General features: G+C 36.3%; 2 protein-coding genes and 1 pseudogene across 3 annotated transcripts; 1 reads left to right on the top strand and 2 right to left on the bottom strand.

Moving 5' to 3' along the window:
- Positions 1-161: 161 nt before the first annotated feature.
- On the bottom strand, positions 162-7,566 carry FAP2 (Chalcone-flavanone isomerase family protein). Its single transcript, XM_081692291.1, has 9 exons — positions 7,313-7,566; positions 6,086-6,161; positions 5,865-5,967; positions 4,941-5,009; positions 1,398-1,434; positions 1,222-1,296; positions 1,093-1,144; positions 976-1,020; positions 162-583 (listed from the first exon to the last, which is right to left on the bottom strand). Exons 1-9 carry the CDS (start codon positions 7,523-7,525, stop codon positions 486-488), a joined length of 768 nt encoding a protein of 255 aa, XP_081548417.1. The 5' UTR covers positions 7,526-7,566; the 3' UTR covers positions 162-485.
- Positions 7,567-12,265: 4,699 nt separating this feature from the next.
- On the top strand, positions 12,266-14,497 carry LOC145555554 (BTB/POZ domain-containing protein At2g24240 pseudogene; annotated as a pseudogene).
- Positions 14,498-15,960: 1,463 nt separating this feature from the next.
- LOC145555553 (guanine nucleotide-binding protein alpha-2 subunit-like) lies at positions 15,961-22,084 on the bottom strand. Of its 2 annotated transcripts, none has more exons than XM_081617288.1 (14): positions 21,724-22,084; positions 21,552-21,633; positions 21,404-21,476; positions 21,289-21,326; positions 21,108-21,197; positions 20,890-20,967; positions 20,702-20,809; positions 20,492-20,593; positions 20,045-20,100; positions 19,633-19,767; positions 17,208-17,301; positions 17,049-17,108; positions 16,893-16,972; positions 15,961-16,523 (listed from the first exon to the last, which is right to left on the bottom strand). In XM_081617288.1, exons 2-14 carry the CDS (start codon positions 21,609-21,611, stop codon positions 16,346-16,348), a joined length of 1,152 nt encoding a protein of 383 aa, XP_081473414.1. In that variant the 5' UTR covers positions 21,612-21,633; positions 21,724-22,084; the 3' UTR covers positions 15,961-16,345. The 2 variants fall into 2 exon arrangements, with proteins under 2 accessions (XP_081473414.1, XP_081473415.1); XM_081617289.1 differs by having other exon boundaries at positions 21,552-21,630.
- Positions 22,085-23,520: the final 1,436 nt, after the last annotated feature.

Here is a 23,520-nt window from a genome sequence, read left to right as displayed (position 1 = left end):
TAGTGTGTAAGTGTAACTAGACAGGCGAATATCTTCATTTCGTTGAACTTTTGGAAGAATAATAACAGCCGCTGTCCAATTACTTCCACCAGCTCAGGCAATGCCGGAAGAGGAAACAAAATACACACAATCTTCTCCCTATTAAATAACTTAAGAGCAGATATGCAATTTGTCATTTTATAACTAGAAATAAAAAGTTTTCCTAATATTAGCTTCATCATGTTTCCCCTCTACGTATATAACTGAAATTTAGGGGGGAAAATCCACTATACAACACATGTTTGACACTTGGTACAGCTGACTAATTGACCGCACGCCAAACATGGAAGCCAGAAGCCTCATGAACAGGAGGATTAACTCTGGTAGACTGATAACATAATATCAATATAAAGACGAGCCACTTCAGAACCCTTTGTAATAGGCAGGGTCAAGCAGCACAGGAAACCCTTGGCTTAGGCTCCTAATAATCCAGAAGAGTAATCAGCTTAGCACCTTCTCATAAGAGTAGCAACATTTCTTCCAATCTCTTCTTTTGTTTGCTCTGAGACAGGAACTTCTCCAATGTACATGTCAAAAAATGCCCCTGCACAGAAAATCTCCACGTAAGAACCTCAAACATGATTGCCACACTTTCTGATTTGGGGGAACAATACGAGGGGTGATGCCTAATAGATGGAATATTGCACCAGTTCTAGTTCAGTCAAAGCAAGCACCAAGCCACCAAGTACTGGTAATCATCTTTCATGGTCTGACCCAAACCCCACATACTGGGCTTAAGAGACATAAACCTAGTTTTTTTTTAGCTCCGTTCCCAGTCTTTTAAACAAATGTGACCAGGATGAAATCTTCACAGAAGACTTGCATGATTGACAGAGGTAAGCACCCCCCAACACTTCAACTCACATGTAATATGTATATAATTTTATTTGCACTTAACAAAAAGGAAAGGCTAGGGATACAGAAGAAACTACTTACTACACAACTCCCTACTTTGCACTGCACCAATTTGGTTGCCTCCAACTGCATAACAAGATTGCCAGTATTAGTCATAAAATATTTTACAACATAGCTGGATCCAACACAATTACTCACTTTCGGTAATCAGATGCCCGTCAGCAGTTCTTCTGAAGTCAATTATAGTACCCTGAGGAATAAACTGGAAAAATAAGACATGTGAAGAAATCTAAACATACAAAATCTCAATCTTTTATGGCTACTTACTGCTGGCAATGGAATATCTTTTGTGAAACAAGAACCAAATGTTGAGAGGCATTTGAAATCAGTCTTCGGATTTGTCTGTTAAGCATGGACAGAAAAAAAAAGCAGAAACCAACACAGGCAGTTAAGTATCAAGGGTAGTATAATGGAATACGCATAAGGAATGATGAATTCATTACCTTAGCTAAACAAGCCCGAAGAGCTTTCTCAATAGCACTGCAAGGCAGAGGATATAGAAGTAAAATGAGACCAGGTAAGATTAAACAAACAGCTAATTCACCTCATCGGCAAGCATGTGACAGACTAAGCAAGTTGGATTAAATCGTCAAACAGAATGGGCTGGGTGAGGGTTAGGACAGGTTAAGATGATTGCTTCAAGATAAAGAAATAAAGTGATGGACTTGAGCAGCCAAGCATAGCCTGATTTTAGGTCAAGCAAATTTGACCATGGGCGGATTGAATTAGCAACAAGCTACCAATGAGATAAATGGGCCACTCAGGGATAGAGAAAAGGCCATTTTCTCATCTGGTAAGTAGACCATGATGACAAATAAAAATCTGGGACAATGGCCAGGCATTATGATCTTTAAAAAGCATATCTTGAGTATACTTGTTTTTCATTGCAGACAGTGGTTATATGGGAAGAAGAATGTATAGCAACTAGATGTGCAAATTAACCCCCCACCCATTATTTTATTTTGCTAATGCAAGGTTCAAGGAAATCTAGATGTATGCAACCATTTCTATCAGTCAGACTTTGTTAATAAAAATATATATATTTCAATCAACAAATGAAAAATGATGTAAAGTAAATGGCAGATATTCCATCATAAATTAAGGGAAAAATAATGACTCAATGCATCAAGAATAAACAGTATGTAAAAATCCATGATGATGAGTCTAAAGAGAAAGCCATATAAATCACTCTGTGTCATAAGATAACCAAAGAAGAATCCTGAACACGAAAAAATTAGATCTTACCTATCCACCAAAAAAAGAGAGAAAAAAAAGGAACCTGCCACAAAATCTTACGCCCTTTTCCTTACCAAAGTTCATTATTGCCAAAGAATTCTTATTTGCTACTGACCAGGGAAGCCCTAAGAGTAAAAGGGGCAATCCAGTGTATCCCCATGAAACCATATTACCTCATCCAATCCAATCCAAACTGTAATGGACTGACCAGACACAACCAATAACAGAGAAGAAAGCTATAGAATGGTAGAAATGAGAAGAAAGATTGAGGCTTTAATTAACATAAATAACGGTAAACACAATCGATAGGTTTAGCCTATCAAGCTCTATATTTAGCTCACAACTCTCTAATGAGTGACTTGAGGTCACAACTCTCCTAAGGAATTACTCCAAAATTCTGCCAAACTTCTTTCTACCCTCTATTTATACCAAAGCTAATGACCAAAACCTAATAATAATACTAGACTTCCCAAATTACCTCTCCTAAAGCCAGTCTATTACACAAACACATATAATTCCATGTCTTCTCACTAACAAGACAGTGATTGCAAGAAGGAAATCTTAACTTCAATACTTTTGTTAGCCAAACTATCGTGTTTCCTTTTTTTTTTGCTCTTCTTGTTAAAAGATGTCACATAGCAAAGGGGATAAGATGGAAGAAATCAAAAATATTATCCAGTTCTCAATTCTTCAGCAGGTTAGCTGAGTGTAGCACCATCCAATTCAAGTTCAAACTCATTTTTTGAGCAGTAAGTCACAAAAAAGACCTGTTCAAACTAAAAGATCATAAAGTGAAAGACCCTAGCTTGACCCTAGCTTCCAACAAGTTCTCTTTTTGCTAGGTAATTTAGGCCCCATTCTTAGTGCCAGTCTGACCTATCCTCAGAATGCAAATCCCATGATTAATGTGAACCAGGCAAAAGACACATACTTACATGGTCCCAACCCTCATCCTAGGGTTAGACATCCAATTCTTCAGCAGGTTAGCTGAGTGCAGCAGTGCAGCACCATCCAATTCAAGTTCAAGCTCATTTCTTGAGCAGTAAGTCACGAAAAAGACCTGTTCAAACTAAAATATGATAAAGTGAAAGACCCTAGCTTCCAACAAGTTCTCTTTTTGCTAGGTAATTTAGACCCCATTCTTAGTGCCAGTCTGACCTATCCTCAGAATGCAAAGCCCATGATTAACGTGAACCAGGCAAAAGACACATACTTACATGGTCCCAACCCTCATCCTAGGGTTAGACATCCAAATTAAACTGAATTGTCTGCATGGAAAGGAGGTAAATGTCAAAAGGTCACTGATAGCTTCTATAAAACATACCCTATCCTCCAACTGATGTACTAGAGTAACCCATGGACAGCTTCAATCACTAAGTAAGGAGGCCCCATCTATCTTTTCATTTCTTATAGACACTTGGGCTTTATAAATAGTGCAAATAAAGAAATGTCAAAGGTCATGATTAGTAAGTGTAAAACACTAAAAAGTGAGACTCGTGAACATTAATAAATGAGCACCTCAATCTTAGATTTTGCTGACTTGTCCAACGATTTCAACATTATTCCACCACAGCATTTATTCCCAAGTTCAAGTTGTTCACAATCATACTAGCTCAGTCCATATCAAAAACCTATACGATAAGAAGTTCACAACTTTTGTTTCAGACATAACTCTAGCTTTCTCTTCAGAACTTCATTTATTCTTCGCCAACCAAATACACTAAATAATGAAAGCTGCATGAAATCCTCAAGCAATATGACATCCTACTAATAGGTCTAACACCTATGACCCTTTACAAAAACCAATAATCTTATGAGTAGAAACTCAAAACATGTTTGGAAAGAAAACTAAGTTTCAGTCTACCTAAACAAATAAGGGGAAGAACAAAAGAGATACCCAATTACCCACAGTCTCCCATCCACCTGGGCCCAATAATACTGGGAGAGTTTGCACTGTGAGAGACCCACTAAAGTGGCTCAATTCACGATGATGTATTGAACAACCATCACATGATAGATCAACCCATTATAGTTTGTTTAATTAATTTACAAATTATACAACTGCAAATAACAAATCCTGACCTGAACAATCATAAGAAGCTCCCATCTGCCACAACTAAACCCATGAGAGTTTGCTCAGAGCTGTTCAAGACCAACTCAATTGGCTAAAGAGTGTTGATCATCTAGCTAGGATCCAGTGTTAACTTCAACTAACTCATATAGGTAACACCTGTCAACCAACACTCAGCTCACCAAGCATGATCAAGCTCTTTTGACTTTTTGATCGAATACATGTTTTAGGCAAGCTACATATTCTTAAGTAGTAAGTCACTAGATAAATACATTTAAGACAAATCAACTTAGCACTAAATTGACCCAGGTATTAAGACCTAGAAAGTTCAATAGGCCACATTCATATCATGATGTAGTCTGGCTCCTTAACAATGATAGCATTTCCTGTCGTGACACCTGCGATAAAATCTAAATGCAGGCATTTATGGCTACCTTACAAAGAACTATCTACATGACCGCTAGTATGTTATTCTACTTATGGTCCCCAAAAGACAACAACGTGAAACAAATCTCTACATACCCAACAAAGCCTCAACATCCCTGGTGCATCAATGATGCCAAACCCCAATTCAACATCAAAAACAAAGAAACAGACCAAACCTCAAACACATTTGAATTTTATACATAAATAATATGAGAAGATAAGTTCTAGAAGATAAGACATTAAATAATCTTACTCTTTGACTGTATAAACTTTCATGCCACTGTAGTTAACTACAAATCGAACAGTCATTCCTATATCTTCCCTGCATCATACGCATATTATGTTAGCATAAATTGATTATTTGAGTGCCATTAAAGAGAAAGGGACAAATTATAATAACAATAAAGTTATGATCATCAACTAAGAATGGGAGTGAGTAAATAATGTACAAGCCAATCAACAGAACAAATAAAATGGTGAGAAAAGAATGTGTTCCCCAACTGTAATGGAGCCTTTGCTTCCATATATAGTACTCTATAGTAACTGCTCTAAATTATCAGTGTACATTAAATACATGTATTATGTCTTTGCTTCATCTTATTAGTCATATACATTTACAGTGCTCATAGAGCCCCTCTTACTACTAGATTGGAAAACTTAAATCAGTAGAGCGGCTAGAGCCTAATCAAGAAAATGTCTTCTCATAAAAGGAAAAATGTTAATGGTAAATAATATGAAGATTTAACAATATACTTCCTGGCATAATTCACACCGTTCAATAAAATACCTCTCATGAAGTTCCCACCCACAACTGGGTTTTTCTACAAGAAAAGCATTAACCCATTAAATTTCCATTATATATAAATATATATATATATATATATATATATATATATATATATATATATATATATATATATATATATATATATATGTATGTATGTATGTATATACAGTGCTACTATGACTCTAGCCTCATGCACTAAAGTGTGGACAAAAAAAGGGTGAAGTATTGATTACACAAATAAGGGTAAGAAGTACACCAACATGTCAGCACACAAACCTCAACATAGAGGCGGTAATCCCAATTTTTAGAAAAATAAACAAACAACTCAGGATTATAAAATAAGAACAAAAGCTTGCATGCACATATGCATTAACAAAACAATACTTATACCTAAGAAGGTCTGCATAGAAATCATTGCGTTCTTTGAGTTCTACTTCAGGAACAGAACCATATTTCGAACCCAATTTCTGACAGAGAGAAGAAGGATGGACATCTAAAATGAAAGAGAAAAGGAAATTATGGAGCTTGATCATAGCAGACAATCATTTTTAAAAATAAAAAATAAAACAACAGTACTATAAACAAAGCAGCATAGATGCGAGAGTACTTACAAAAACCAAAAGCATAGACCTTCAGCGATTTAATTCTGATGAGAGTCATGATCCTAGATCCCATTCCAACAAGCACCTATAAGGCATAGCAGGATAGTGAGTTCCAAGGGCTCCAAAGTAATTTACATAACTGTCATATGGTTCCTATATCAAGTCTTATTTCTGGATACAATCACAGAATGAGCCAACTAGGCAAAAGAGCAGAAGAAAATAAACAAATAAGAGATCGGCAAAGCAGACCCTTCTAGATGATCCTGTATACAGTTGCTAACAATTGAATCCTCCCCAGACCCTATTGAATCATCATAGTTATTATTGCACACAAAAGTGGAGACAAAGAAAGCCATACTTCTTGCATAACTTGACATGATCATGTCAAAGGGAGAATCAAACATGTTTTGCTTGTGGAAGACACGACACATAATTTGCACAAAATAGTAAGTGTAACAGCCTATTACATTGTCTGTTTGGGCAAGACACACGATTTGAATAGTGTAGCTCATGAGTACAGGTATATTTGAAAAAATAACTAAATAAGTTCAATGACAAACACCAAGATTCTTCTTTTGCTCTTAAAAAATAAACAATCAAAGCAATGTGTTATAATCCAAGATAACCAAACCATGATTACCACAAGTCCAAGATTACCAAACCATGATATCACAAGAGACACGATCCTTCTTCAAAATACTGAAAACATTTGTTAAACCCTTGTTTTACTCCATATCTCACCTCAGCAAAAAAGACAATAAACACACACACACGAAGGATTCTAAAGCGCAGGTTTATAAAGGATATACTAGATAAGCCTTAAAGGGGTGAAAAGGATGCATCAGAAGTTCCTGAGGCCTAAAATATACTGAAATAATGTGATTTCTTTCCTAAATTAATCTAGTGCATGAGCTAAAAGGGAGCACAATTTACACAAAGCACTCAAGGGAAAGGCATCATCAGCTTTGTTTATTATTAACAAAGGTGTTTCAATCCTACTATTTACACAAATAAATAGTAAAAAGATAAAAACCTTGTGTTCATGGCAAGTAGTTTTCCCATAATCAATCAATCAAAACCTTAATCCCATAAAGTGGGATTGGCTACATGAACCAAATTTTATTATTCCGTGTAGTCAAGTTTTCCCATACTATGGTAAAAAATAGAATTTCATGTTAAATCTACAGTCTATTTCAAAGTAGAGACTAAGAATCCTGAGACTAAAAGTAGAAGTACCTCTGATGACAAATTGGACTGAGTATCCTTGGCTATTATGCTATTTAAAACACCAGGAAACTGAATGCCAGTTTTGGGTTCAACTGTATCTCTCAACCACTTAAATTCAGGAAATGCATGACCAACACAATCTCGATGACTCTGAACATTGCAGGGGCTTTTGTCCATGGAAGCCAACACTTGTGTATCAGCATCCTCAGGTGGTATCAGCATCCTCAGGTGGCATTGTGTTTGGATTGTCCAAAAGACTTTGAAGGTTTGGGAAGATTAGAATCAGAATTAAATTTGGTTTGTATTTGTGAAGAGCCGGAAAAGAAAAGGACAATAGCACCGGCAAACTTAGAGAAGCAGGTGAAGGCTTCACTGAGTGCAACAGAAGCAGGAGCCAAAAGGTATTTTGAGTGATGAAGGGAGTTGTCGACAATTGAAAGAAGGGGATCATTCAGTAGCATCTTATAAGGGTCGCCACCTCCATCAAGATCCATCACCATTACCATTTACCAATCAAATTAATAAGGGTGTTTAGATTAAATTCCAAGCAATGCCAACATATAATTAATTGATTTATTTATGTTCAATCTCCAACCTGGGAAGCAAATGCATAATCAAACACATAACATCAATGAAACAGAATGAATTCAAAGTATGAAACTATAATAAAATGTTGAAAATGGGAGAATAAAAGAAACCCAGAAAGTGTATTTCTTTGTAAGGAATAGTATAAAACAAACAAGAGAATGATCGTAAACTAAGTACCGCAAGTAAAGTAATGGGGAATGAGACATAAAGGAAAATGAAAAGAAAACCCTGAAAAAGGAGTGAGATTAGAAAAAAGAAACCTTTGAGGAAGAAGATGCGAAATGAGAATATGCCTAAGAGTAATATCAATCGCTGTCGCTTCTCCCGGAGGCCAGGCAATGAGACCATTTAGAATATCAATTCAACAACTTTCTTATGTTATTCGTCACTTTCTCGACGGAACTTTTGTTTTCTTTTCCCGATTTGGCTCTTTTTGCAATGCCCACAAATAACATAAGTTTTTTTTTTACCCACCCCTGCCACCACCTTTGATCAATCAATATTCATCCAGTATTAGCCAATTATTTGAATCGGCCTAACTTACAATCAATCTTAATATATTAGACTCAATACATACCCAATCACATCTAACTCTAAGACTATAAAATGTAGTAAATATGAATTGAACAAAATTCAACCTAAGAAATAACCAACCATGACCTAAATGATTTTCCTCATGATCCAATTAATACCTAAGAAATAACCAACTATCATCACTATTTCAAATTTTAAGTTTTTTTTTTCAATTATTATTATTAGTCTATACAAGCATACTATTAAGCGTATATACAAAGTGTTTTCTGACCTTAATTCTACACTTTTAGACTTTTAGTAGAAGGGCAATGTATTTATTTTGACTAATTTAAGCTTCTCTTATATTAACTTGTTTAAAAAAACTTGTTTTATTAATTTAAATTATTTTAACTTAAAGTGGAGCTTGTAAAACGCCCAACCTAACTTGTTCACATAGTCATATTATTCCATTTAAACCTAACTCAACAGTCAAATCCAACTCGTGCAACTAGGTTGAGTGCGTGTTTGACAATTGACACCCCCCAAGTTCCTACTATGCTTGCCACCACTTGCCGAGTTAATAACAACTTCATACTTCTTTTTTTCTTGCACTTGTTGGAAATTTAACACGCGAGGAGACACACACAAATGTAAAATAAAAAGAATTGATCTTACTTGAAAAAAGGAAAAAATATATTTTGTTGTAACGTGCTAACCTAGCTAATAGGTGATTTTGCTAGAGGATGGGTGTAGACTTCCACCACCATCGATAATCATTTAAGCAAATGGTAATTGATTTTTAATATCTGTAACTTGGGACAAGAATTGAATCGTAATGTATTTAGACGTTTATCAAGTAGTTTCGTACGTGGACATTTTTTTCAAGATGCAACGTATGTGGACGTCTATCAAGGCATAATTAACTTCCAACAACAGTAGTCACTATCATTTGAGATTTCTCCATAGAGTGATTAAAAAAGTAGTACGTAGTTGTTTTTCATCATATTCTCCCTCTCGATCTCTTTCATATTCCAACTTTAACAAAACATCAGCAGCAGTACACCCAACACCAACAACGACGCTAGTATCCAATTTAATCAATTACACTTTGCTAATTAAGCCAGTTACGTAACACAAATTCACAATGTTGCTTATCTTAATTATTAATTGGTCAGGCGGTGCTAGGCTGCTAGCTACCTTTGGTATATCATAACAAACAATTGAAGGCTTACAGCTTGAATTGGGACATACATTTCATTTGTTTGTAGCATTACATTCAAGCTAAAGTTCTTTGCTTTGAGTATATTCTCATTCAAATGACTTTGAGTTTAATTGTTGGGTGTTTTCGTGTAAGGACCTAGTATACATACAATTTGTGCATTTGTTGTGTTTATCCAAAGAGTGGTTCATTCTTGTTTAACATCCGATGACAGCCCACAAGGCCAAAAGGACTTTTTTGTGGTGGGCCCTGCATGTTAGATTCTCAAGCCCAAGCCAAAAAGAGTTAATTGGAAGAATGGAACAGAGTGGAGAGGAATATATTACGTAGAGTTAGTCTCGATTTCGGCTATTGCTGTTGTTTATTTTATGTCAGTTGAGTTTGAACTGCTCTGATAATTTTGAATGGACTAGTCTAGTTTACTTGGTTTACATTCTATGCTTCACTTGCACGGATGAAACTGCAAAGGTGGTTAGTGTGATGGTTCAACTTATCCATCCATCAACCATCAACTTATGTTTTTCAACAAACAATGTATGTTGTGTCCTGTGTGTAAAAACCTTGACTGTACTCCAGTCTCGTTGTGCTATTTCATAATTGTTTGATGTTGTATTATACGGAGTACTTAGTAGTAGTACGTACATACAAAGATTTATTTGATAGTCAAAATTTCTAAAGATATTACTCATGTGATCAAGCATATAAGATATAACCCCTCCCCTTTAACGAGGAATTATCCCCAGTAGTTAGAGGCTTACTAGTTACTTGTAACCAAACAGACCAGTTTGAAGATTCTGGAGGCCTCTAAAGTCTAAACTTACCCACGAGGATTTTAAATTCAACTCATGCTTAAAAGTTAGTTATCTTAGTTGCTGTTCATGTTGTAGGTAGTATCATTCTAAGGATAAGTATCACCAATGATAATCAAATTATAGTTTTGTTTAGTTTGTTTTCCTATTCGTGATGTTGACACCATCAGTGTTTATTAACAAGTTGTATCCCATATTCACTGGATATTTATCTTTTAAATTGACATAGTTTTGTTCCTAATAACTATTTCTAGAGGAGAACCGGCCAATATATTCATTATGGCAATTGGCAATACTCAATTCTTCAAAACAATCAACTTTAATTAGAAGATGATAATATACTTGTATCTTATTAGCCAGAATTACTAGTTACTTGTAATTCAATTCATATTAAGAAACTAGATAAAAGTTGATAGAGTAACATAACATCACCCTCAATACACGTACAAATTATCGTTTGCAACAAAGCACGCATTGCAACTTACACTAAGAACCCGTTTTGATTTACTGAACTGAACCGAACTGTTTATGAGAGAAAAAAAATATTTGAAGTCCTTCTTTCCTCGTCAAATGCTTGTTGTTCTTCTTCTAGGGGATTTCTTTGGAGAAGTTTCTCTGTATTTTAATTCTCTCTAGTTTTCTCTTTCTCTAGGTTTTCCTCTTCCCCAAATGATGTGAGAGTGTTTTATTTATAGAGTGAGGACACCCTAGGGTTAGGGTTTAATGTACATTGGATGTTGGGCTTGACAATAATATAACAATAATTAAAATGGGCTAATTTAAGTTATTTCACCCAAAATAATTAATTCCAATTAAAAGTCAAATAAACATAAGTCAATACTTGACTTTTGATCGTATCATATCCAATGTGGCACTTATATAAAATTTACGTGCCTACAGTAACGTTACTATGGGTATGGTCCACATTCCTTCACAAAATACAAGTATATAGAAGCTGTAGTTATTGTCAAAATTATTGTAATAAGGAAGTTCGTATTCATTTATATTATATTGCTGCAAACTTAGTTGTATGAACTGACAAATTGGTAAAAGAATTGAAGTAGAAAAATGAAGATTGGTTGCATTTATCACGGAAGAAAAATTGGAATGGTAATTGTATTGTTTAGTGTAAAAGAGTTGACCAAAGCATTCGTAGCTTAAGAGGGATGAATGAGTCATGAGTGGAAATAGATGAAGAAAGTCGTCGACTAAATTCTAAACTCTTATTTATTTGAATACTTGACCAATTAAGTATTATTTGGTCTGTGGGCTGGTGTCGTTTTCTGGTCTTGGAGAATATGTAAAATCTATTCTTTTATGAAGACGCCCCACAAGACACGCTCTTCCTCCTTCGAGGGGTCCAACTTCAATACTAATCTACATGGAGTATTATTTATTCACACCATAATCTTGGATTAGGAGCAACCACTATTTAAGCACTATCCATCCCTTAATTATACAATTATTGAGATTGACATTATTATTTTACCCTTTTCCCATCTTCTATGTCTTGTTTTGGCAATTGTTCATAGGTCTATATGTGTTATTATTTAGTCGTATAACTCCATGTTGATTTTGACCACTACTGTACTCAAAGATTTTTGTTATATTATGAAACCTCTTTAAAAAAAATGAATAGGTATATCTCAAAATCTCATTTTCTTTATGTTTATCCATTAAACATTACCTCATTGAGTCATTTTCATAAATATTATTCCATGATCATTTTCTACTTTAAATTCAACCCTATATACAAAAAGACAAAATCACAAACAAGTCTTATTATTAAAGTAAACAAAGCTTATCTTTAACAAAGAAATGAAGTAGTTTGTAAATAATCTCCCCAAAGATGTAAGAACAAGTGTAATAAAGACAAGAAAATGAAAGCAAAAAACAGATTATAGCCTTGCTTAGAAGGCAAAACTCCAAACAGAATTAACTAATCACCGAGTAATATAATTTGATTAAAAAGAAAAAGAAAGAGAAAGAGAGTTAAGGTCCTATACTCCTATGAGAGGGGAAAGGAAAGGAAAGGCGGCTAGAACGTGGAAAAAGGTAAGAGGTCGCAGCATCGCAGGCGCAGCAAACAAACACTAAACTAATTAAGCTACGGACTACTGACCCAACTACTCTACAAGTATATTTCATGATTTTGAAAATTTCCAACTTGTCTAAAATTCTTTCCTCAACTCTTCCCTACCAAGTACGAGTACCAAACGCCTTTTCTTTCAAATTCACAAAACAGATTTCTGGCTTCATATCACCATCTATCATCCATTTCTTCGTTTTATAAAAAAATAAAAATAAAAGGGTGGTCATCCATTCCTGCCCAGATCGGCAATTAATTGGAAAGAGAAAGAAGAAATGGTCCCAAAAGACACAGTTACCTTCAACGTTGGCGGTAAAATCTTCCAAACAACCTCTACTACGCTTGCTAATGCCGGCCGCAATTCCTTTTTCGGCGCACTCTTTGATGATCATTGGAATCTCAATCTCAATTCTCAATCCAAACCCGACATCTTCATTGATCGGAACCCCCAATGCTTCCGTGTCCTCCTCGACCTTCTCCGCACCGGCGACCTCCACATCCCCCCTAATCTCCCTGATAACCTCCTTTTCAGGGAGGCCCAGTTCTACGGCCTCTCTGACCATGTCCGCGCCGCTAAGTGGGGCCCTTTTGATGGTAACTGCCTCCGTCCCACCACCTCTGTCACCGGCCGTGCTCCCGGTGATGGCACTGCCATTCGTGCTGGCCCTGATGGTGGCTGCTGTGTCGCTCATGGCTGCATGGTCCATGTCTATGATTGGATGCTTCAGGAGCACCCTCCCCTGCATTTGGACTACCAGATTGTCAACGACGTTGGCTGGTTGGATGCTAACCATGTTGTCGTCAGCGCTTGTGAGAGGCTCGGTCGTGGGGACGGTGGTATGGGCCTATTCAACGCCTCTAACGGAGAGCTACGTCATAAATTCCAAGTCCAACATGATAATCAAGTCAAGAGCTTTACTGCAGGTGCCTTGGCTTTCAGCACTTCTGACTCTAACTCCAAAATGATTTACTCCAGCTGCAAGGGCAGAAGCAATGAGTACGGCGTTGGGGTGTGGGACCAGGAGACGGGCCAGCAGGTCGATTTCTTCTACGAGCCTTTAGGATGGTCTCTTGGGGATGCAGACAGGCTGCAGTGGCTCCCGGCCTCTAACTGCCTCCTGGTGGCCACCCTTTTTCCTAGGAAGGACAACTGTTATATCAGCTTGTTGGATTTCAGAGCCAAGTCCATGGTCTGGTCCTGGTCCGACATTGGAGCTTCTGGCCCAAATCCAATTTTGGTCGATGACAAGCGTGTCAGAGATGCCATAGCCATGGAGGATGCAAGCTCCATATGTGTTGTCAACGAGTTCGAGGACTTGGGCTTTATAGACCTCAGAAGCTCTGCTTCCAGTGTCAGGTGGAGCTCTAGGAGTCGCTTGGTTAATGTTATGAAAGCTAATAAGAGGATGCAACTTGCTGAGGATGAGCCTTGCTACCCTAAGCTCGCCTTTCACAACTCCCAGCTATTTTCTTCCATGAATGATTCCATTTCTGTATTCTCAGGCCCTGACTGGGTGTTAACCTCCAGGCTTAGGCGTGGACATGGGGGTCCTATTTGCGACTTCTCAATCGCAGGGGATCGACTCTTTGCTCTTCACAGTGAAGAAAATGTCTTCGATGTCTGGGAGGCCCCTCCTTCCCCTCCCACTTTCTAATACAGAGTACTCCATGATTATTATACTAACATACAATTGTAAGTGATTTGTGTCTGTATATAAAAGTATGGATCTATAGTGCCTTTCTGTTTGTCCTCCCAAACATCTGTAACTTCATTGAGCAGCCCGTTGCTGAGTCTATACAGCCGCTGCGTTTAGTTTAAGGTAAAACTAAACTAGAAGATATGACAAGGCCTGTTTCTACAAATTATGACTTTTTATAGAAAGATTTCAATAGCAATTCATACTACAATTTCAGAGTTCTGTTAGCAAACACACACTACTTATGTGCTACTATTGAACATAGTTTGTTAATGAAATACGAGCCTATTTTTTTTAACATTTGTTCAATCATTCATGAACAGTGTATGTTTATTGATTATGCTACTTTTAAGTTTCAACCTAATGGGGAAAAAAGACTGAAAGCGGCATATTAGGTGCTTCAAATCAAGTTCGTTGCCGAGCTGTCATTATCTGCAGTAAGCCAGTAACAAATAGACAGTAATTACAACTGATAATTGCCTTTAAGATAAGCAAACAATGGCAAACTTCTGGCTAATCCGGCAAGGGACCTTAGATTACAATTCCTAATGATGTTCTAGTTTTTGCTTATATTCAAAGCGAACACCTTAGTTTTCTCATCTAATCATTGCGGATATTAAGGGGGTAGTTAGCATTAGCCAATTTTACGTTAACTATTACGACTAATGTAGAGTGAGAAAATGGACCTGGTGGTTAGTTAAAGCGACAAAAGATGGACCCCTCCTGAGTCCTGATTCCTGATTCCACAATTTAGATAACTCATTTCTATTTGTAGCTATATCCATCTGCTTGTTATTTTTATGCCTAATGCTATAATGCTATGATATTTAGACAAGGTGAAGCTTAATAAACTAGTTTTATTCAAGTTGAAGACATGAATGAGTTGAAACAAAACACAGATCACTAAGATGAGTGGGCTTTAGACTCCTCAGGTTGTTTTTTTAGCTCTCTTATAAAAAATAAATAAAAAAAGCCAATCAATCAATCAAAGCCTTAATCCCATAAGTGGAGTCGGCTAAATGAATCGAAAGTAATTATTCCGTATAGTCATCCACTAGTATTCAAGGTATTTTTATTTTGGGTAGTTTCCCAGCCAGATGGGGGTATTGAAGTCTATTTTTATTGAATTTTCGCAACGGCGCATTAAAATGTGGGTATATATAATATAAAGGGTTTTTCCAGTAAAACTTCGTAGTGGTGCCTTAAACCTTAAGGATTGTTCCTTATGTATAACAAGACAGCATTAGCCTTAAATAAGACATCAGATATAGAGTTGCGAAATCAGGTGTACAGGCTGTCAGGTCATATCAGATCGGGTCACTCTGGCATTCTAGGTCAGCTTTTCAGTGCCAGTTCGAATTCAAGTTCAGGTCACTTTGGGTTTGGTTGGATTGTTCTTGGGTCAGGTCATTCTATCCCAGTCAGCTTAAGGGCCTTTAAATACACCCACGCATCTCTTTCTGCAGAGATGAATGCAAGCTTGTGGATAGAGGATACTGATGTCTGCTCAAGCACTATATTTGCTTGGTTCAATTTGTTAACTAGGAATCTTGTGTTCCTTGCTTTCGATAAGCACTTTACCTATACATAACCACATGAATACATGAAGCTACAGAATAGGACAAACCAGCCTCTTCCTTCCAATCTACTAACCTCATTGAGCAAATGCAGCGGTCTGTACCTCACATGATGCTAGCAAAATTGGAAATTTAAACTTGACTACGTTTTTAACTCAGAACGAATGCATGCAGAAGTAATCTATGGTCCTTTACTTCAAAATAGTAACTTTTGGCAATAAAGGAATACAGGAACATATGATTTTACTTCAGTAAGATTCCTAGCTGTCAGTAAATAATCTTCTGATTGAAATATTTAGCTACAAGGTATTCTGGCGCTCCGACAGAGTGGAGGAAAGCCAATATTAATATGGAACAGATAATTCAATTTGTGGCAGTGTAATCTAAAGAAGAAATGTGGTGTACAGACAATACACAGTAGTCAAATTTGGTGTCAAAATTTTCTGCTCCCTCTTTTAATTAATTGAATTTGACACTTAAAATATGATCCCTGCCCCCAAAACCACATACTACGTATATTAACAAACTCACACCGAAATGCCATTTTGTATCACAACAAACCTGCCTCAACAAGGTTTCTCCTTCTCAGAGTCTCGTCTAGCAGTTTGAAAGTCTTCTTCACAAGCTTCTGGTCTAGAGCGGTTGTTCTGTAAATCTTGAAAACTCGATCAACACGATCAGGGGCAGTGCATTGGTAATAGAGCTCCTCAAATTTCTTCTTAACAAACCTGACAGTATAATACAGTGATCAAAATAATGAATCTAATCATGAAGTTGCCTGTTTTGCATTGTGGATGTAAGCCAACAAATTTTACAAAAGCAGGTACCATAGATCCAAGGTTGAGACTACTGCCTATAATACATATCAAATAATTCACAGATCTACAAAGCTAACTCATTGTTAATAGCTTACTTAAAGCACCAAACATCAAACAAGAGCTTTTACAAACATATATTCTGCCAATCACTGAAAAACTAATATGAGTTGGAACAAAAAAAAAAAAAAAAAAAAAAAAAAAAAAGGATGAGCAACTTCATGAATTCCACCAACCAAAACAGCTAAAGCAGAAAGTAGCAACTAGCCATGAAGTGCTTACTCATAGGCATGCTCAATCTCTTGTTTTCCAGATGTAACTGATTGATAATCCTTGAACCATTCACATGTACTCAGTGGAACCTGTTAATCAAAGAACGACATTCAATATGGAGTTAATTCAACAAATTCTCAAGGCCAAAGAGCTTATTGACCTTACTTTCTGAACTTTCTTCTCAAATATATCGAACTTGTTCAGGAACAACATGATGGACGTTCTCTGCAAAAAAAAAAGGGGGCAAAGATTCAAACAGTTAAATCTTACCAGGAAAACACTATGTACCCCATAATTCCAGAATAGTAGAGGAACAAGGAACACCTCAAAGCATTGCTGCTTCAAGACCCATTCAAAGAGCTCCTTAGTTTCAACCATCCTATTTTTATTCTCATCCTCATAGAGCATTTGATCGTAACTGATTCATAGAGTAAGCACAAACTCAGTACATAATTTGCCACCCAAAACAAATTCTCAGATATCAGTTAAAAATGTTAAAATTTAAAAACGTAAAGGTCATGTCTTAGCATATAACATCTATCAAGAAAATGAAATAGCATATGAAGTTTAAACCACTCAAGAGCATGAAATGATGATTAGAGTATCATAGATAAATCAATCAACAGTCAAACTCCACCATCACTGATCTATCTCTCCAATTCATAGTATAGTGTCATAGCTCATAGGTAAATCAATCTCTAAAGGTCAAACTCCACCATCGTTGATCCGTCAATCCAATTCATAGTTCTTTCCTCTCCAACATTGATCTATCTCCACACCACCATTCCTCTCTTTTCACCTCCATCCACCGCGGCACCGCCTATCCCCCTCTTCTCCGGCCACACGGAGGGGGGGGGGGGGGGGGGGAGTTGTTGGGGGTCAAATTTGACCACTAAAGTTCCAGATCAATATTGGCCAAAAACAACCACTCTGTCCATTGATGATCTAGATCAAAGAAAATAAGGTAAGTTATTTTTTCTGTTCATTTTCTGTACTTCAATTTTAATTTACTTTTCTGGTTATCGGGGGGGGGGGGGGGGGGGGGGAGGAGGTTGTGATGAACTTATGCTTCAACTTAGTTAGTGGGTTATTGGTTTCCTTATTTTTAGTCATTAGTCAAATTTGTTTTTATTAAGTCATTTGGCATGTGTTCAATAAATTAGAAGTGGATAGAAGTAGCGGGACACTAACTTAGCCACTTGTTCCACAAGTCCATGCTTTTAGCATTAGTTGCTTAGTTTTAGGATGATTTGGTTTTGTAGAAACTTTCGATGAGAAGGAGAATGCTATGTATTATCTTCTGTTCATTCTCTGTACTTCACTTTCCACATTTTTTATTTTTTATTGGGAGAAGAGGGGGGGGGGGGGGGGGGTCAGCAATTTTGGTAGTGGGTAGTTGTGGACTCATTGGAATGGTGGTGGAGTGAGAGACGGAGGCACCAGGGAGATGAATGACTGCAGTTACAGCAGCAGGGAGAGGAGGCAGCAGGTGCTTGTAGATGAGGTGGTAGTGATGGTGCTTCGGCTATGAAGTTGTGCATCAGATAGTGATGCAAGGAAGGGTCATGTTGCTAAAGGCAGGCAGTGACCTCCTAGCAAAAACACGGTGTAACAAAGTGAACTAGAGAATTCATAATTTGCTAATTCCTAGAGTAAAAAAAGGTGGGGCAGGATTTTACTCAAGGTCTAGATTTATGATGAATAGGGTTAAAACTTAAAAGGAGATATCATAGGGACTATGAAGAACTGGAATTCACCCAACAGATAGACAGATCTTAAGGTTTTCACCTTCCTTGAGAAAATGGATGATTTAGATAATTGCATGACAAGCCAAAATAAACAACAAATAACTACAGCATCATGGTTGCCAGGAAGAAGCCTGTATTCTACCTCAGAGTTTATTGTAAAAAATTTGAGCAATTACATGACCACAAATAATATATATCATTTTGTATTAAACATGACCTCAGATAAAAATTCCGCACATAACAAGCTGGACTGAATCATGGAGATTAATTCTGACTTCAGGATTTGAAGTTTATTTATATTGCTGCATGCATTTTCAGTTTGAAGAATAGAAAATTACAGAAGAGATACATGTTGAGTGGCATAATGGATGAATTCTATGCTGTTATAATGAGCACCAATAGAAAAAGAATTGGCCTAATTGTTTATTGCTTGGAAACCACAGGTAATTATTTATAATTCATTAAAATCTAAAACAAGCAGCAGAGCACAGATTTGGGCCAAGTTGAAAATCTGAGGTGAATATGGTGCACGTGAATGTGAGGGTTTTTCTCACATTGGTGATTTTGTACTTCAGTGCAAGCATTAGGATTCCAGCAGGGTTAATTATCCTTGGTGGAATTCATGTATCCAAAGAAAACTAATTCTAGTTTTTCAGTAACTTAAGGCTGTGGTTTTCTGTATCCTTTTTTTTTTTTTGGACAGGGTGATCTTCTGAATCCTTCAATCCTACCCAACATAAGTTCATATTAGTTTCACTTTCATTTCACTGGTTAATTAGTCTTTTCCACAATCAAGAATCACTAAAGAAACACAGAGTTCAACTGAAAGGAAATTTGGATAAATTGTTGGATCTCTGAAACCTTCAACTCCTAAAAATTTGAATTACAATGTCATCACGATAGGTGATGCTAACATCCAAAATATGGGACACACATCTTAAGTAAAATAACATCAACAACATACAATTAAATACTAACAAACCAAGAAAAGAACATCTTACTCGCTTATAGCTGCACAAAAGATTACAGCCGTGACACCTTCAAAAAGATGGATCCACTTCCTTCGCTCATTTCTTTGGCCTCCAACATCAAAAAGTCTGTATACCTCACCACTTTTCTTATTCTCTCCAACTGGGCTGAAATTTTGAAATATTTAATTAAATGGAGAGAAGAAAAAAGTGTTATAGATTGTGAATTTCTGGACATATAAAAAAAATTAATAGTTAGACACAAGCTCGTGCAGACACCAAAGATAACCTCCATATCACTAAAGTTCAAAACTACCTAAAAGCAATTTCTTTAGAAAACTCGAAGAAAGATAACAGAGACGTGTCACAAGGAGAAAGAAGCAGTATTAACTGAACTGAAAATGCAGAAACACCTAGAGATAATTTATTTCAGCGCAATGCTTACCTGAACTGGATCTCAACAACCCCTGTTGTGCGGACACGGGCATAAAGAACGTCTTCCTGGATATACAATGCCATTGGCAAGCACATAGAATGCAGTCATAATGATGTACTAAAAATGCTATGCACGAATTATACATCAATCAAAAGGTGTAGTAAAAAGTATAAAACCAGATAAATGACGTGAAATAAATAGTTATTAGGGAACATTACAAGTATAAGGGGTAAAGAGCAAAAATGCAGAACTAGAGATATCCCTCATATGCTTCTTTCAGTTGTTCTATTGTCAGCTAATTTTAGTGGTTGCTAGATTACACATTTGGGGGTAAATCATAAAAGTGCTCTAAATTCGAAGATAAAAGTTTAATTATGTTTTCTGCTTAAATCAAACACCAAAAGAAAGATTAAAGGTGATGAAATGGAAGGGAGAAAATATAAAAGCATCATGCACCTTCGTAGGGATATAATCTACATCAGAAAGTCTTTTTAGGTGTTCCATAAAATAATCGGTACAGTCTGGAAGTTGGAGTTCACTGCTGCGGGCAAGAGTTTCCTACAGAGAATATGCAAGTTAGTAGAACTTGTTGAAGAATACAATCATATCTACTGATAATATGGTAAACAAATCCAGAATGTTGAAACAACCAAATGCAATAACAACCTGAATAGCCGGATCTTTCCATAATTTTTCAATTTCCTCAGAGAGCTCTTTAGTGAGTTGTGGATAGTCCAACCTGCCACCAATTTCTGAAAGCTTGTCTCCGATTTCCTAACAGAAGAAACATATTTTAAAATGTTGACAAAGATAATGTTCCATCCCTCAGAAATTATGGAAGAGTAAAGTCTAACCTTGTTATCGGGGGACAAGGTATAGTTTGAAGAGTCGGTTTGATTTAGAGCCAATTCCTTGGAGCCATCAATCAATAACTAAGAAAAGAAACAGGCATGAGATGATTAGAAATGCAGCAATCGTAGTGAAACGAAAATGAAGACGAAAATAGTGAGAAGGTAAAAAGGCATGTCAAAAAGGGAAACAACCGACACACCCTTGTTCAAGTATTGCATACTTTGATAGTCTGATAGACATTGGCATGGATAACGGGTGTATAGCTGTTCAACTCAGCATGATCAAATCCCATCTGAAAAAGAAGTTTAATCTGCGAGCGAAACAAGTGTAAGACATTACTACTACTGGAAAGTGGTAATTAGTAATGAATTAGCAAAGTGAAATGTAATGAATAATGATACCTGCTTGAAAATAGTTGATTTACCGGATTCTCCAGCACCTTGAAAAGGAAATTAACAGCAAATGAATGTAATTAATAATAATAAATGAAGTAATTAAAAAGAAAGAGAAGCATACCAAGAAGAAGGAGCTTCTGTATATGCTTCTCAGCAATAGTTTCTCTCTCAATTCTTCTTTCGATCTCAGTAGCCTGGAATTATAAGATGAAATTGTAATTGTGAAATTGCAATAGTGAATTTAATTTAATAATGATAAAAATAAGAACCTGGGCATTTTCAGGATCAGGTTTAGTGGAATGTTGATGTCTGCTGCAAAGTAAACCCATGGTGCAGGTGCAGGTGCTGCTGCTGCCGGTGGTTTGCACATCCAAAAAGATAATGATGACAAATCTAGTCAAGTGGTAGTAAGAATTGAAAAGAGAGTGATGAGTAAAATACCCAATTATTCAACCTCTTGATGTTAAATTAGGGTTCAGCCGCTGCCGGTGAACTTGGATAGTGGCGCTGCCGGTGTTGGGTGACTGGAATGAAGAAGACAAGCCACCCCCAAGTTACCCTTAGTTGCAAATTTGCCCACTTTTTCCCTCCTCTTCCTGTTTATAAGATCGTAAGGCCTTCGTTTGTGCTTCTTTCTTTCCTTTTTTTTTTTTTTTTTTTTTTAATTATATACTTTTGAAAATTCAAGTCTGGTGTTTACTTCCTTCCAACACATCCAACCCCCCCTCTCACCAAACCCAATACCACCGCCTACTACCGTCTTCACACTTCAAAAGTCCAATCCCCCCCATTTCTTAATTCTTGTAGATTACTATTGAGTACCGACTTTATTTTGTTCACTTCGCATAAAATACTCCGTGCCATGTAAAGCTAGTCATTGATGAGGTAACTATTTTACTCCAACACTGATCAAGCAACTCTTATAACACTAATGAAGTAATTCCATGATCTGTGGCCAACCAGTTAGGGTCTGTTCTCATTGACGACTGAAGTGAACTGAATTGAAATGAATATTTTATAAGAGAAGGAAATTAGGAGCTGAACTGAAATGAATATTTTATAAGAGAATGAAATTAGGAGCTGAACTGAACTGAACTGAGCTGAGCTGAGCTGAACTGAATTTCAACGTATGAGAACAGACCCTTAGCCTATAATTAAATTTTGAACTTATTTTCATGTATGCGATTAATTATTTAATAATAATAAAATGAAAGATATGAAGAAAAATTTAATTACATCGCTCTTGAAAATATTATTTGCTCCGATTTTGTGAGCTAAAATCTTGTGTTTTCATTGTCAGCTGAAACATTGATTTTTAAATAACAAAATTAAATTAAACTAAAAAAAACACCTTATTTCCATTTATTTGTCTATAAGCTTAAGTGTTTGACGGTTAACTATTTTGTCACCCTTGCAAAATATATTATACTTACATGTGTGGTTTTTTTTCAAAGGTAAGAATAAGAAAAAACATTAGAAAACCCTCCTTATAGTGGAAATTCCTAATGTATCTGGAAAAAAAAATGGTAAATAAATTATAGTTATTACAAGGAATGATATCCATATTATCGCCAACAAAATTACCTATATTTGCTATATTGTATATTGCTTTGTTCGCCCCTTCATACATGTGGTGAATGCTCCAACAATGAAACTGAGAAAGAAAAGTTCTAATATTAAAGATGATGTGCTCAATTTCTCGTAGAATGGACCAAATTCCTTGGACAAAGTTGATAGCTAAAAGTAAAAGGTGGTTGTCCTCAATTTAAATATTGCAAATATGTACCTTGTTAGAGAATTGTGAGAATGCCTCAATGGAGAGCCTTGGCTTTTGCAATGAAGACTCTAATAATAACAAGGTTGAAGGTGGTAGACTTGATGAGTAAACTATTATTGTCCTTGATGATAACTCATGTCATTTTTTAGTTATGATAGACTGACTCTTCGAAATTGTGTTTTAAGAAATTTTGAAGGAGGTGGCTTCTAAGAGTCCGGAGAGGAGGCTAGTTAGCAAAATGAAGGAAGTGGAATCTCTTGGAGAGAAGGTATGAATGAGACTTCTTTGTTTCAAATCTTTGAGCACAAATTGTGGTTAGTGGTAAACAAAATAAAATAAAATAAAATAAAACTATAGTCTTGTTTTGGAGTATGATAAAATTTCATTCTTTCCAACTAGAGAAAAATAATTTTCTTAGAGTAATAAATTGGTGTTTCTTAAAATACAAGATTAAGTCACCA

This window comes from Chenopodium album, chromosome 8 (assembly GCF_948465745.1).
Source record: "Chenopodium album chromosome 8, dcCheAlbu1.1, whole genome shotgun sequence".
NCBI classification, from domain to species: Eukaryota; Viridiplantae; Streptophyta; class Magnoliopsida; order Caryophyllales; family Amaranthaceae; genus Chenopodium; species Chenopodium album.
Note: the sequence above shows the minus strand (reverse complement) of the source record. Positions and strands in the feature narration are given on the sequence as shown.

What these genes read in the sequence shown, in the direction of transcription:
- LOC145555553 (XM_081617288.1), bottom strand. Translation starts at nt 21,611, where the DNA reads ATGGGTTTACTTTGCAGCAGACATCAACATTCCACTAAACCTGATCCT. An exon ending in ATGTCTATCAGACTATCAAA is followed by an intron (nt 20,968 to 21,107) that starts GTATGCAATACT and finishes TTCTTTTCTTAG; the next exon opens with TTATTGATTGATGGCTCCAA. An exon ending in GGAAAGATCCGGCTATTCAG is followed by an intron (nt 20,594 to 20,701) that starts GTTGTTATTGCA and finishes TATTCTCTGTAG; the next exon opens with GAAACTCTTGCCCGCAGCAG.
- FAP2 (XM_081692291.1), bottom strand. Translation starts at nt 7,525, where the DNA reads ATGCTGATACCACCTGAGGATGCTGATACACAAGTGTTGGCTTCCATG. An exon ending in AAGATATTCCATTGCCAGCA is followed by an intron (nt 1,145 to 1,221) that starts GTAAGTAGCCAT and finishes TTTATTCCTCAG; the next exon opens with GGTACTATAATTGACTTCAG. An exon ending in GCAAAGTAGGGAGTTGTGTA is followed by an intron (nt 584 to 975) that starts GTAAGTAGTTTC and finishes TTTTCTGTGCAG; the next exon opens with GGGCATTTTTTGACATGTAC.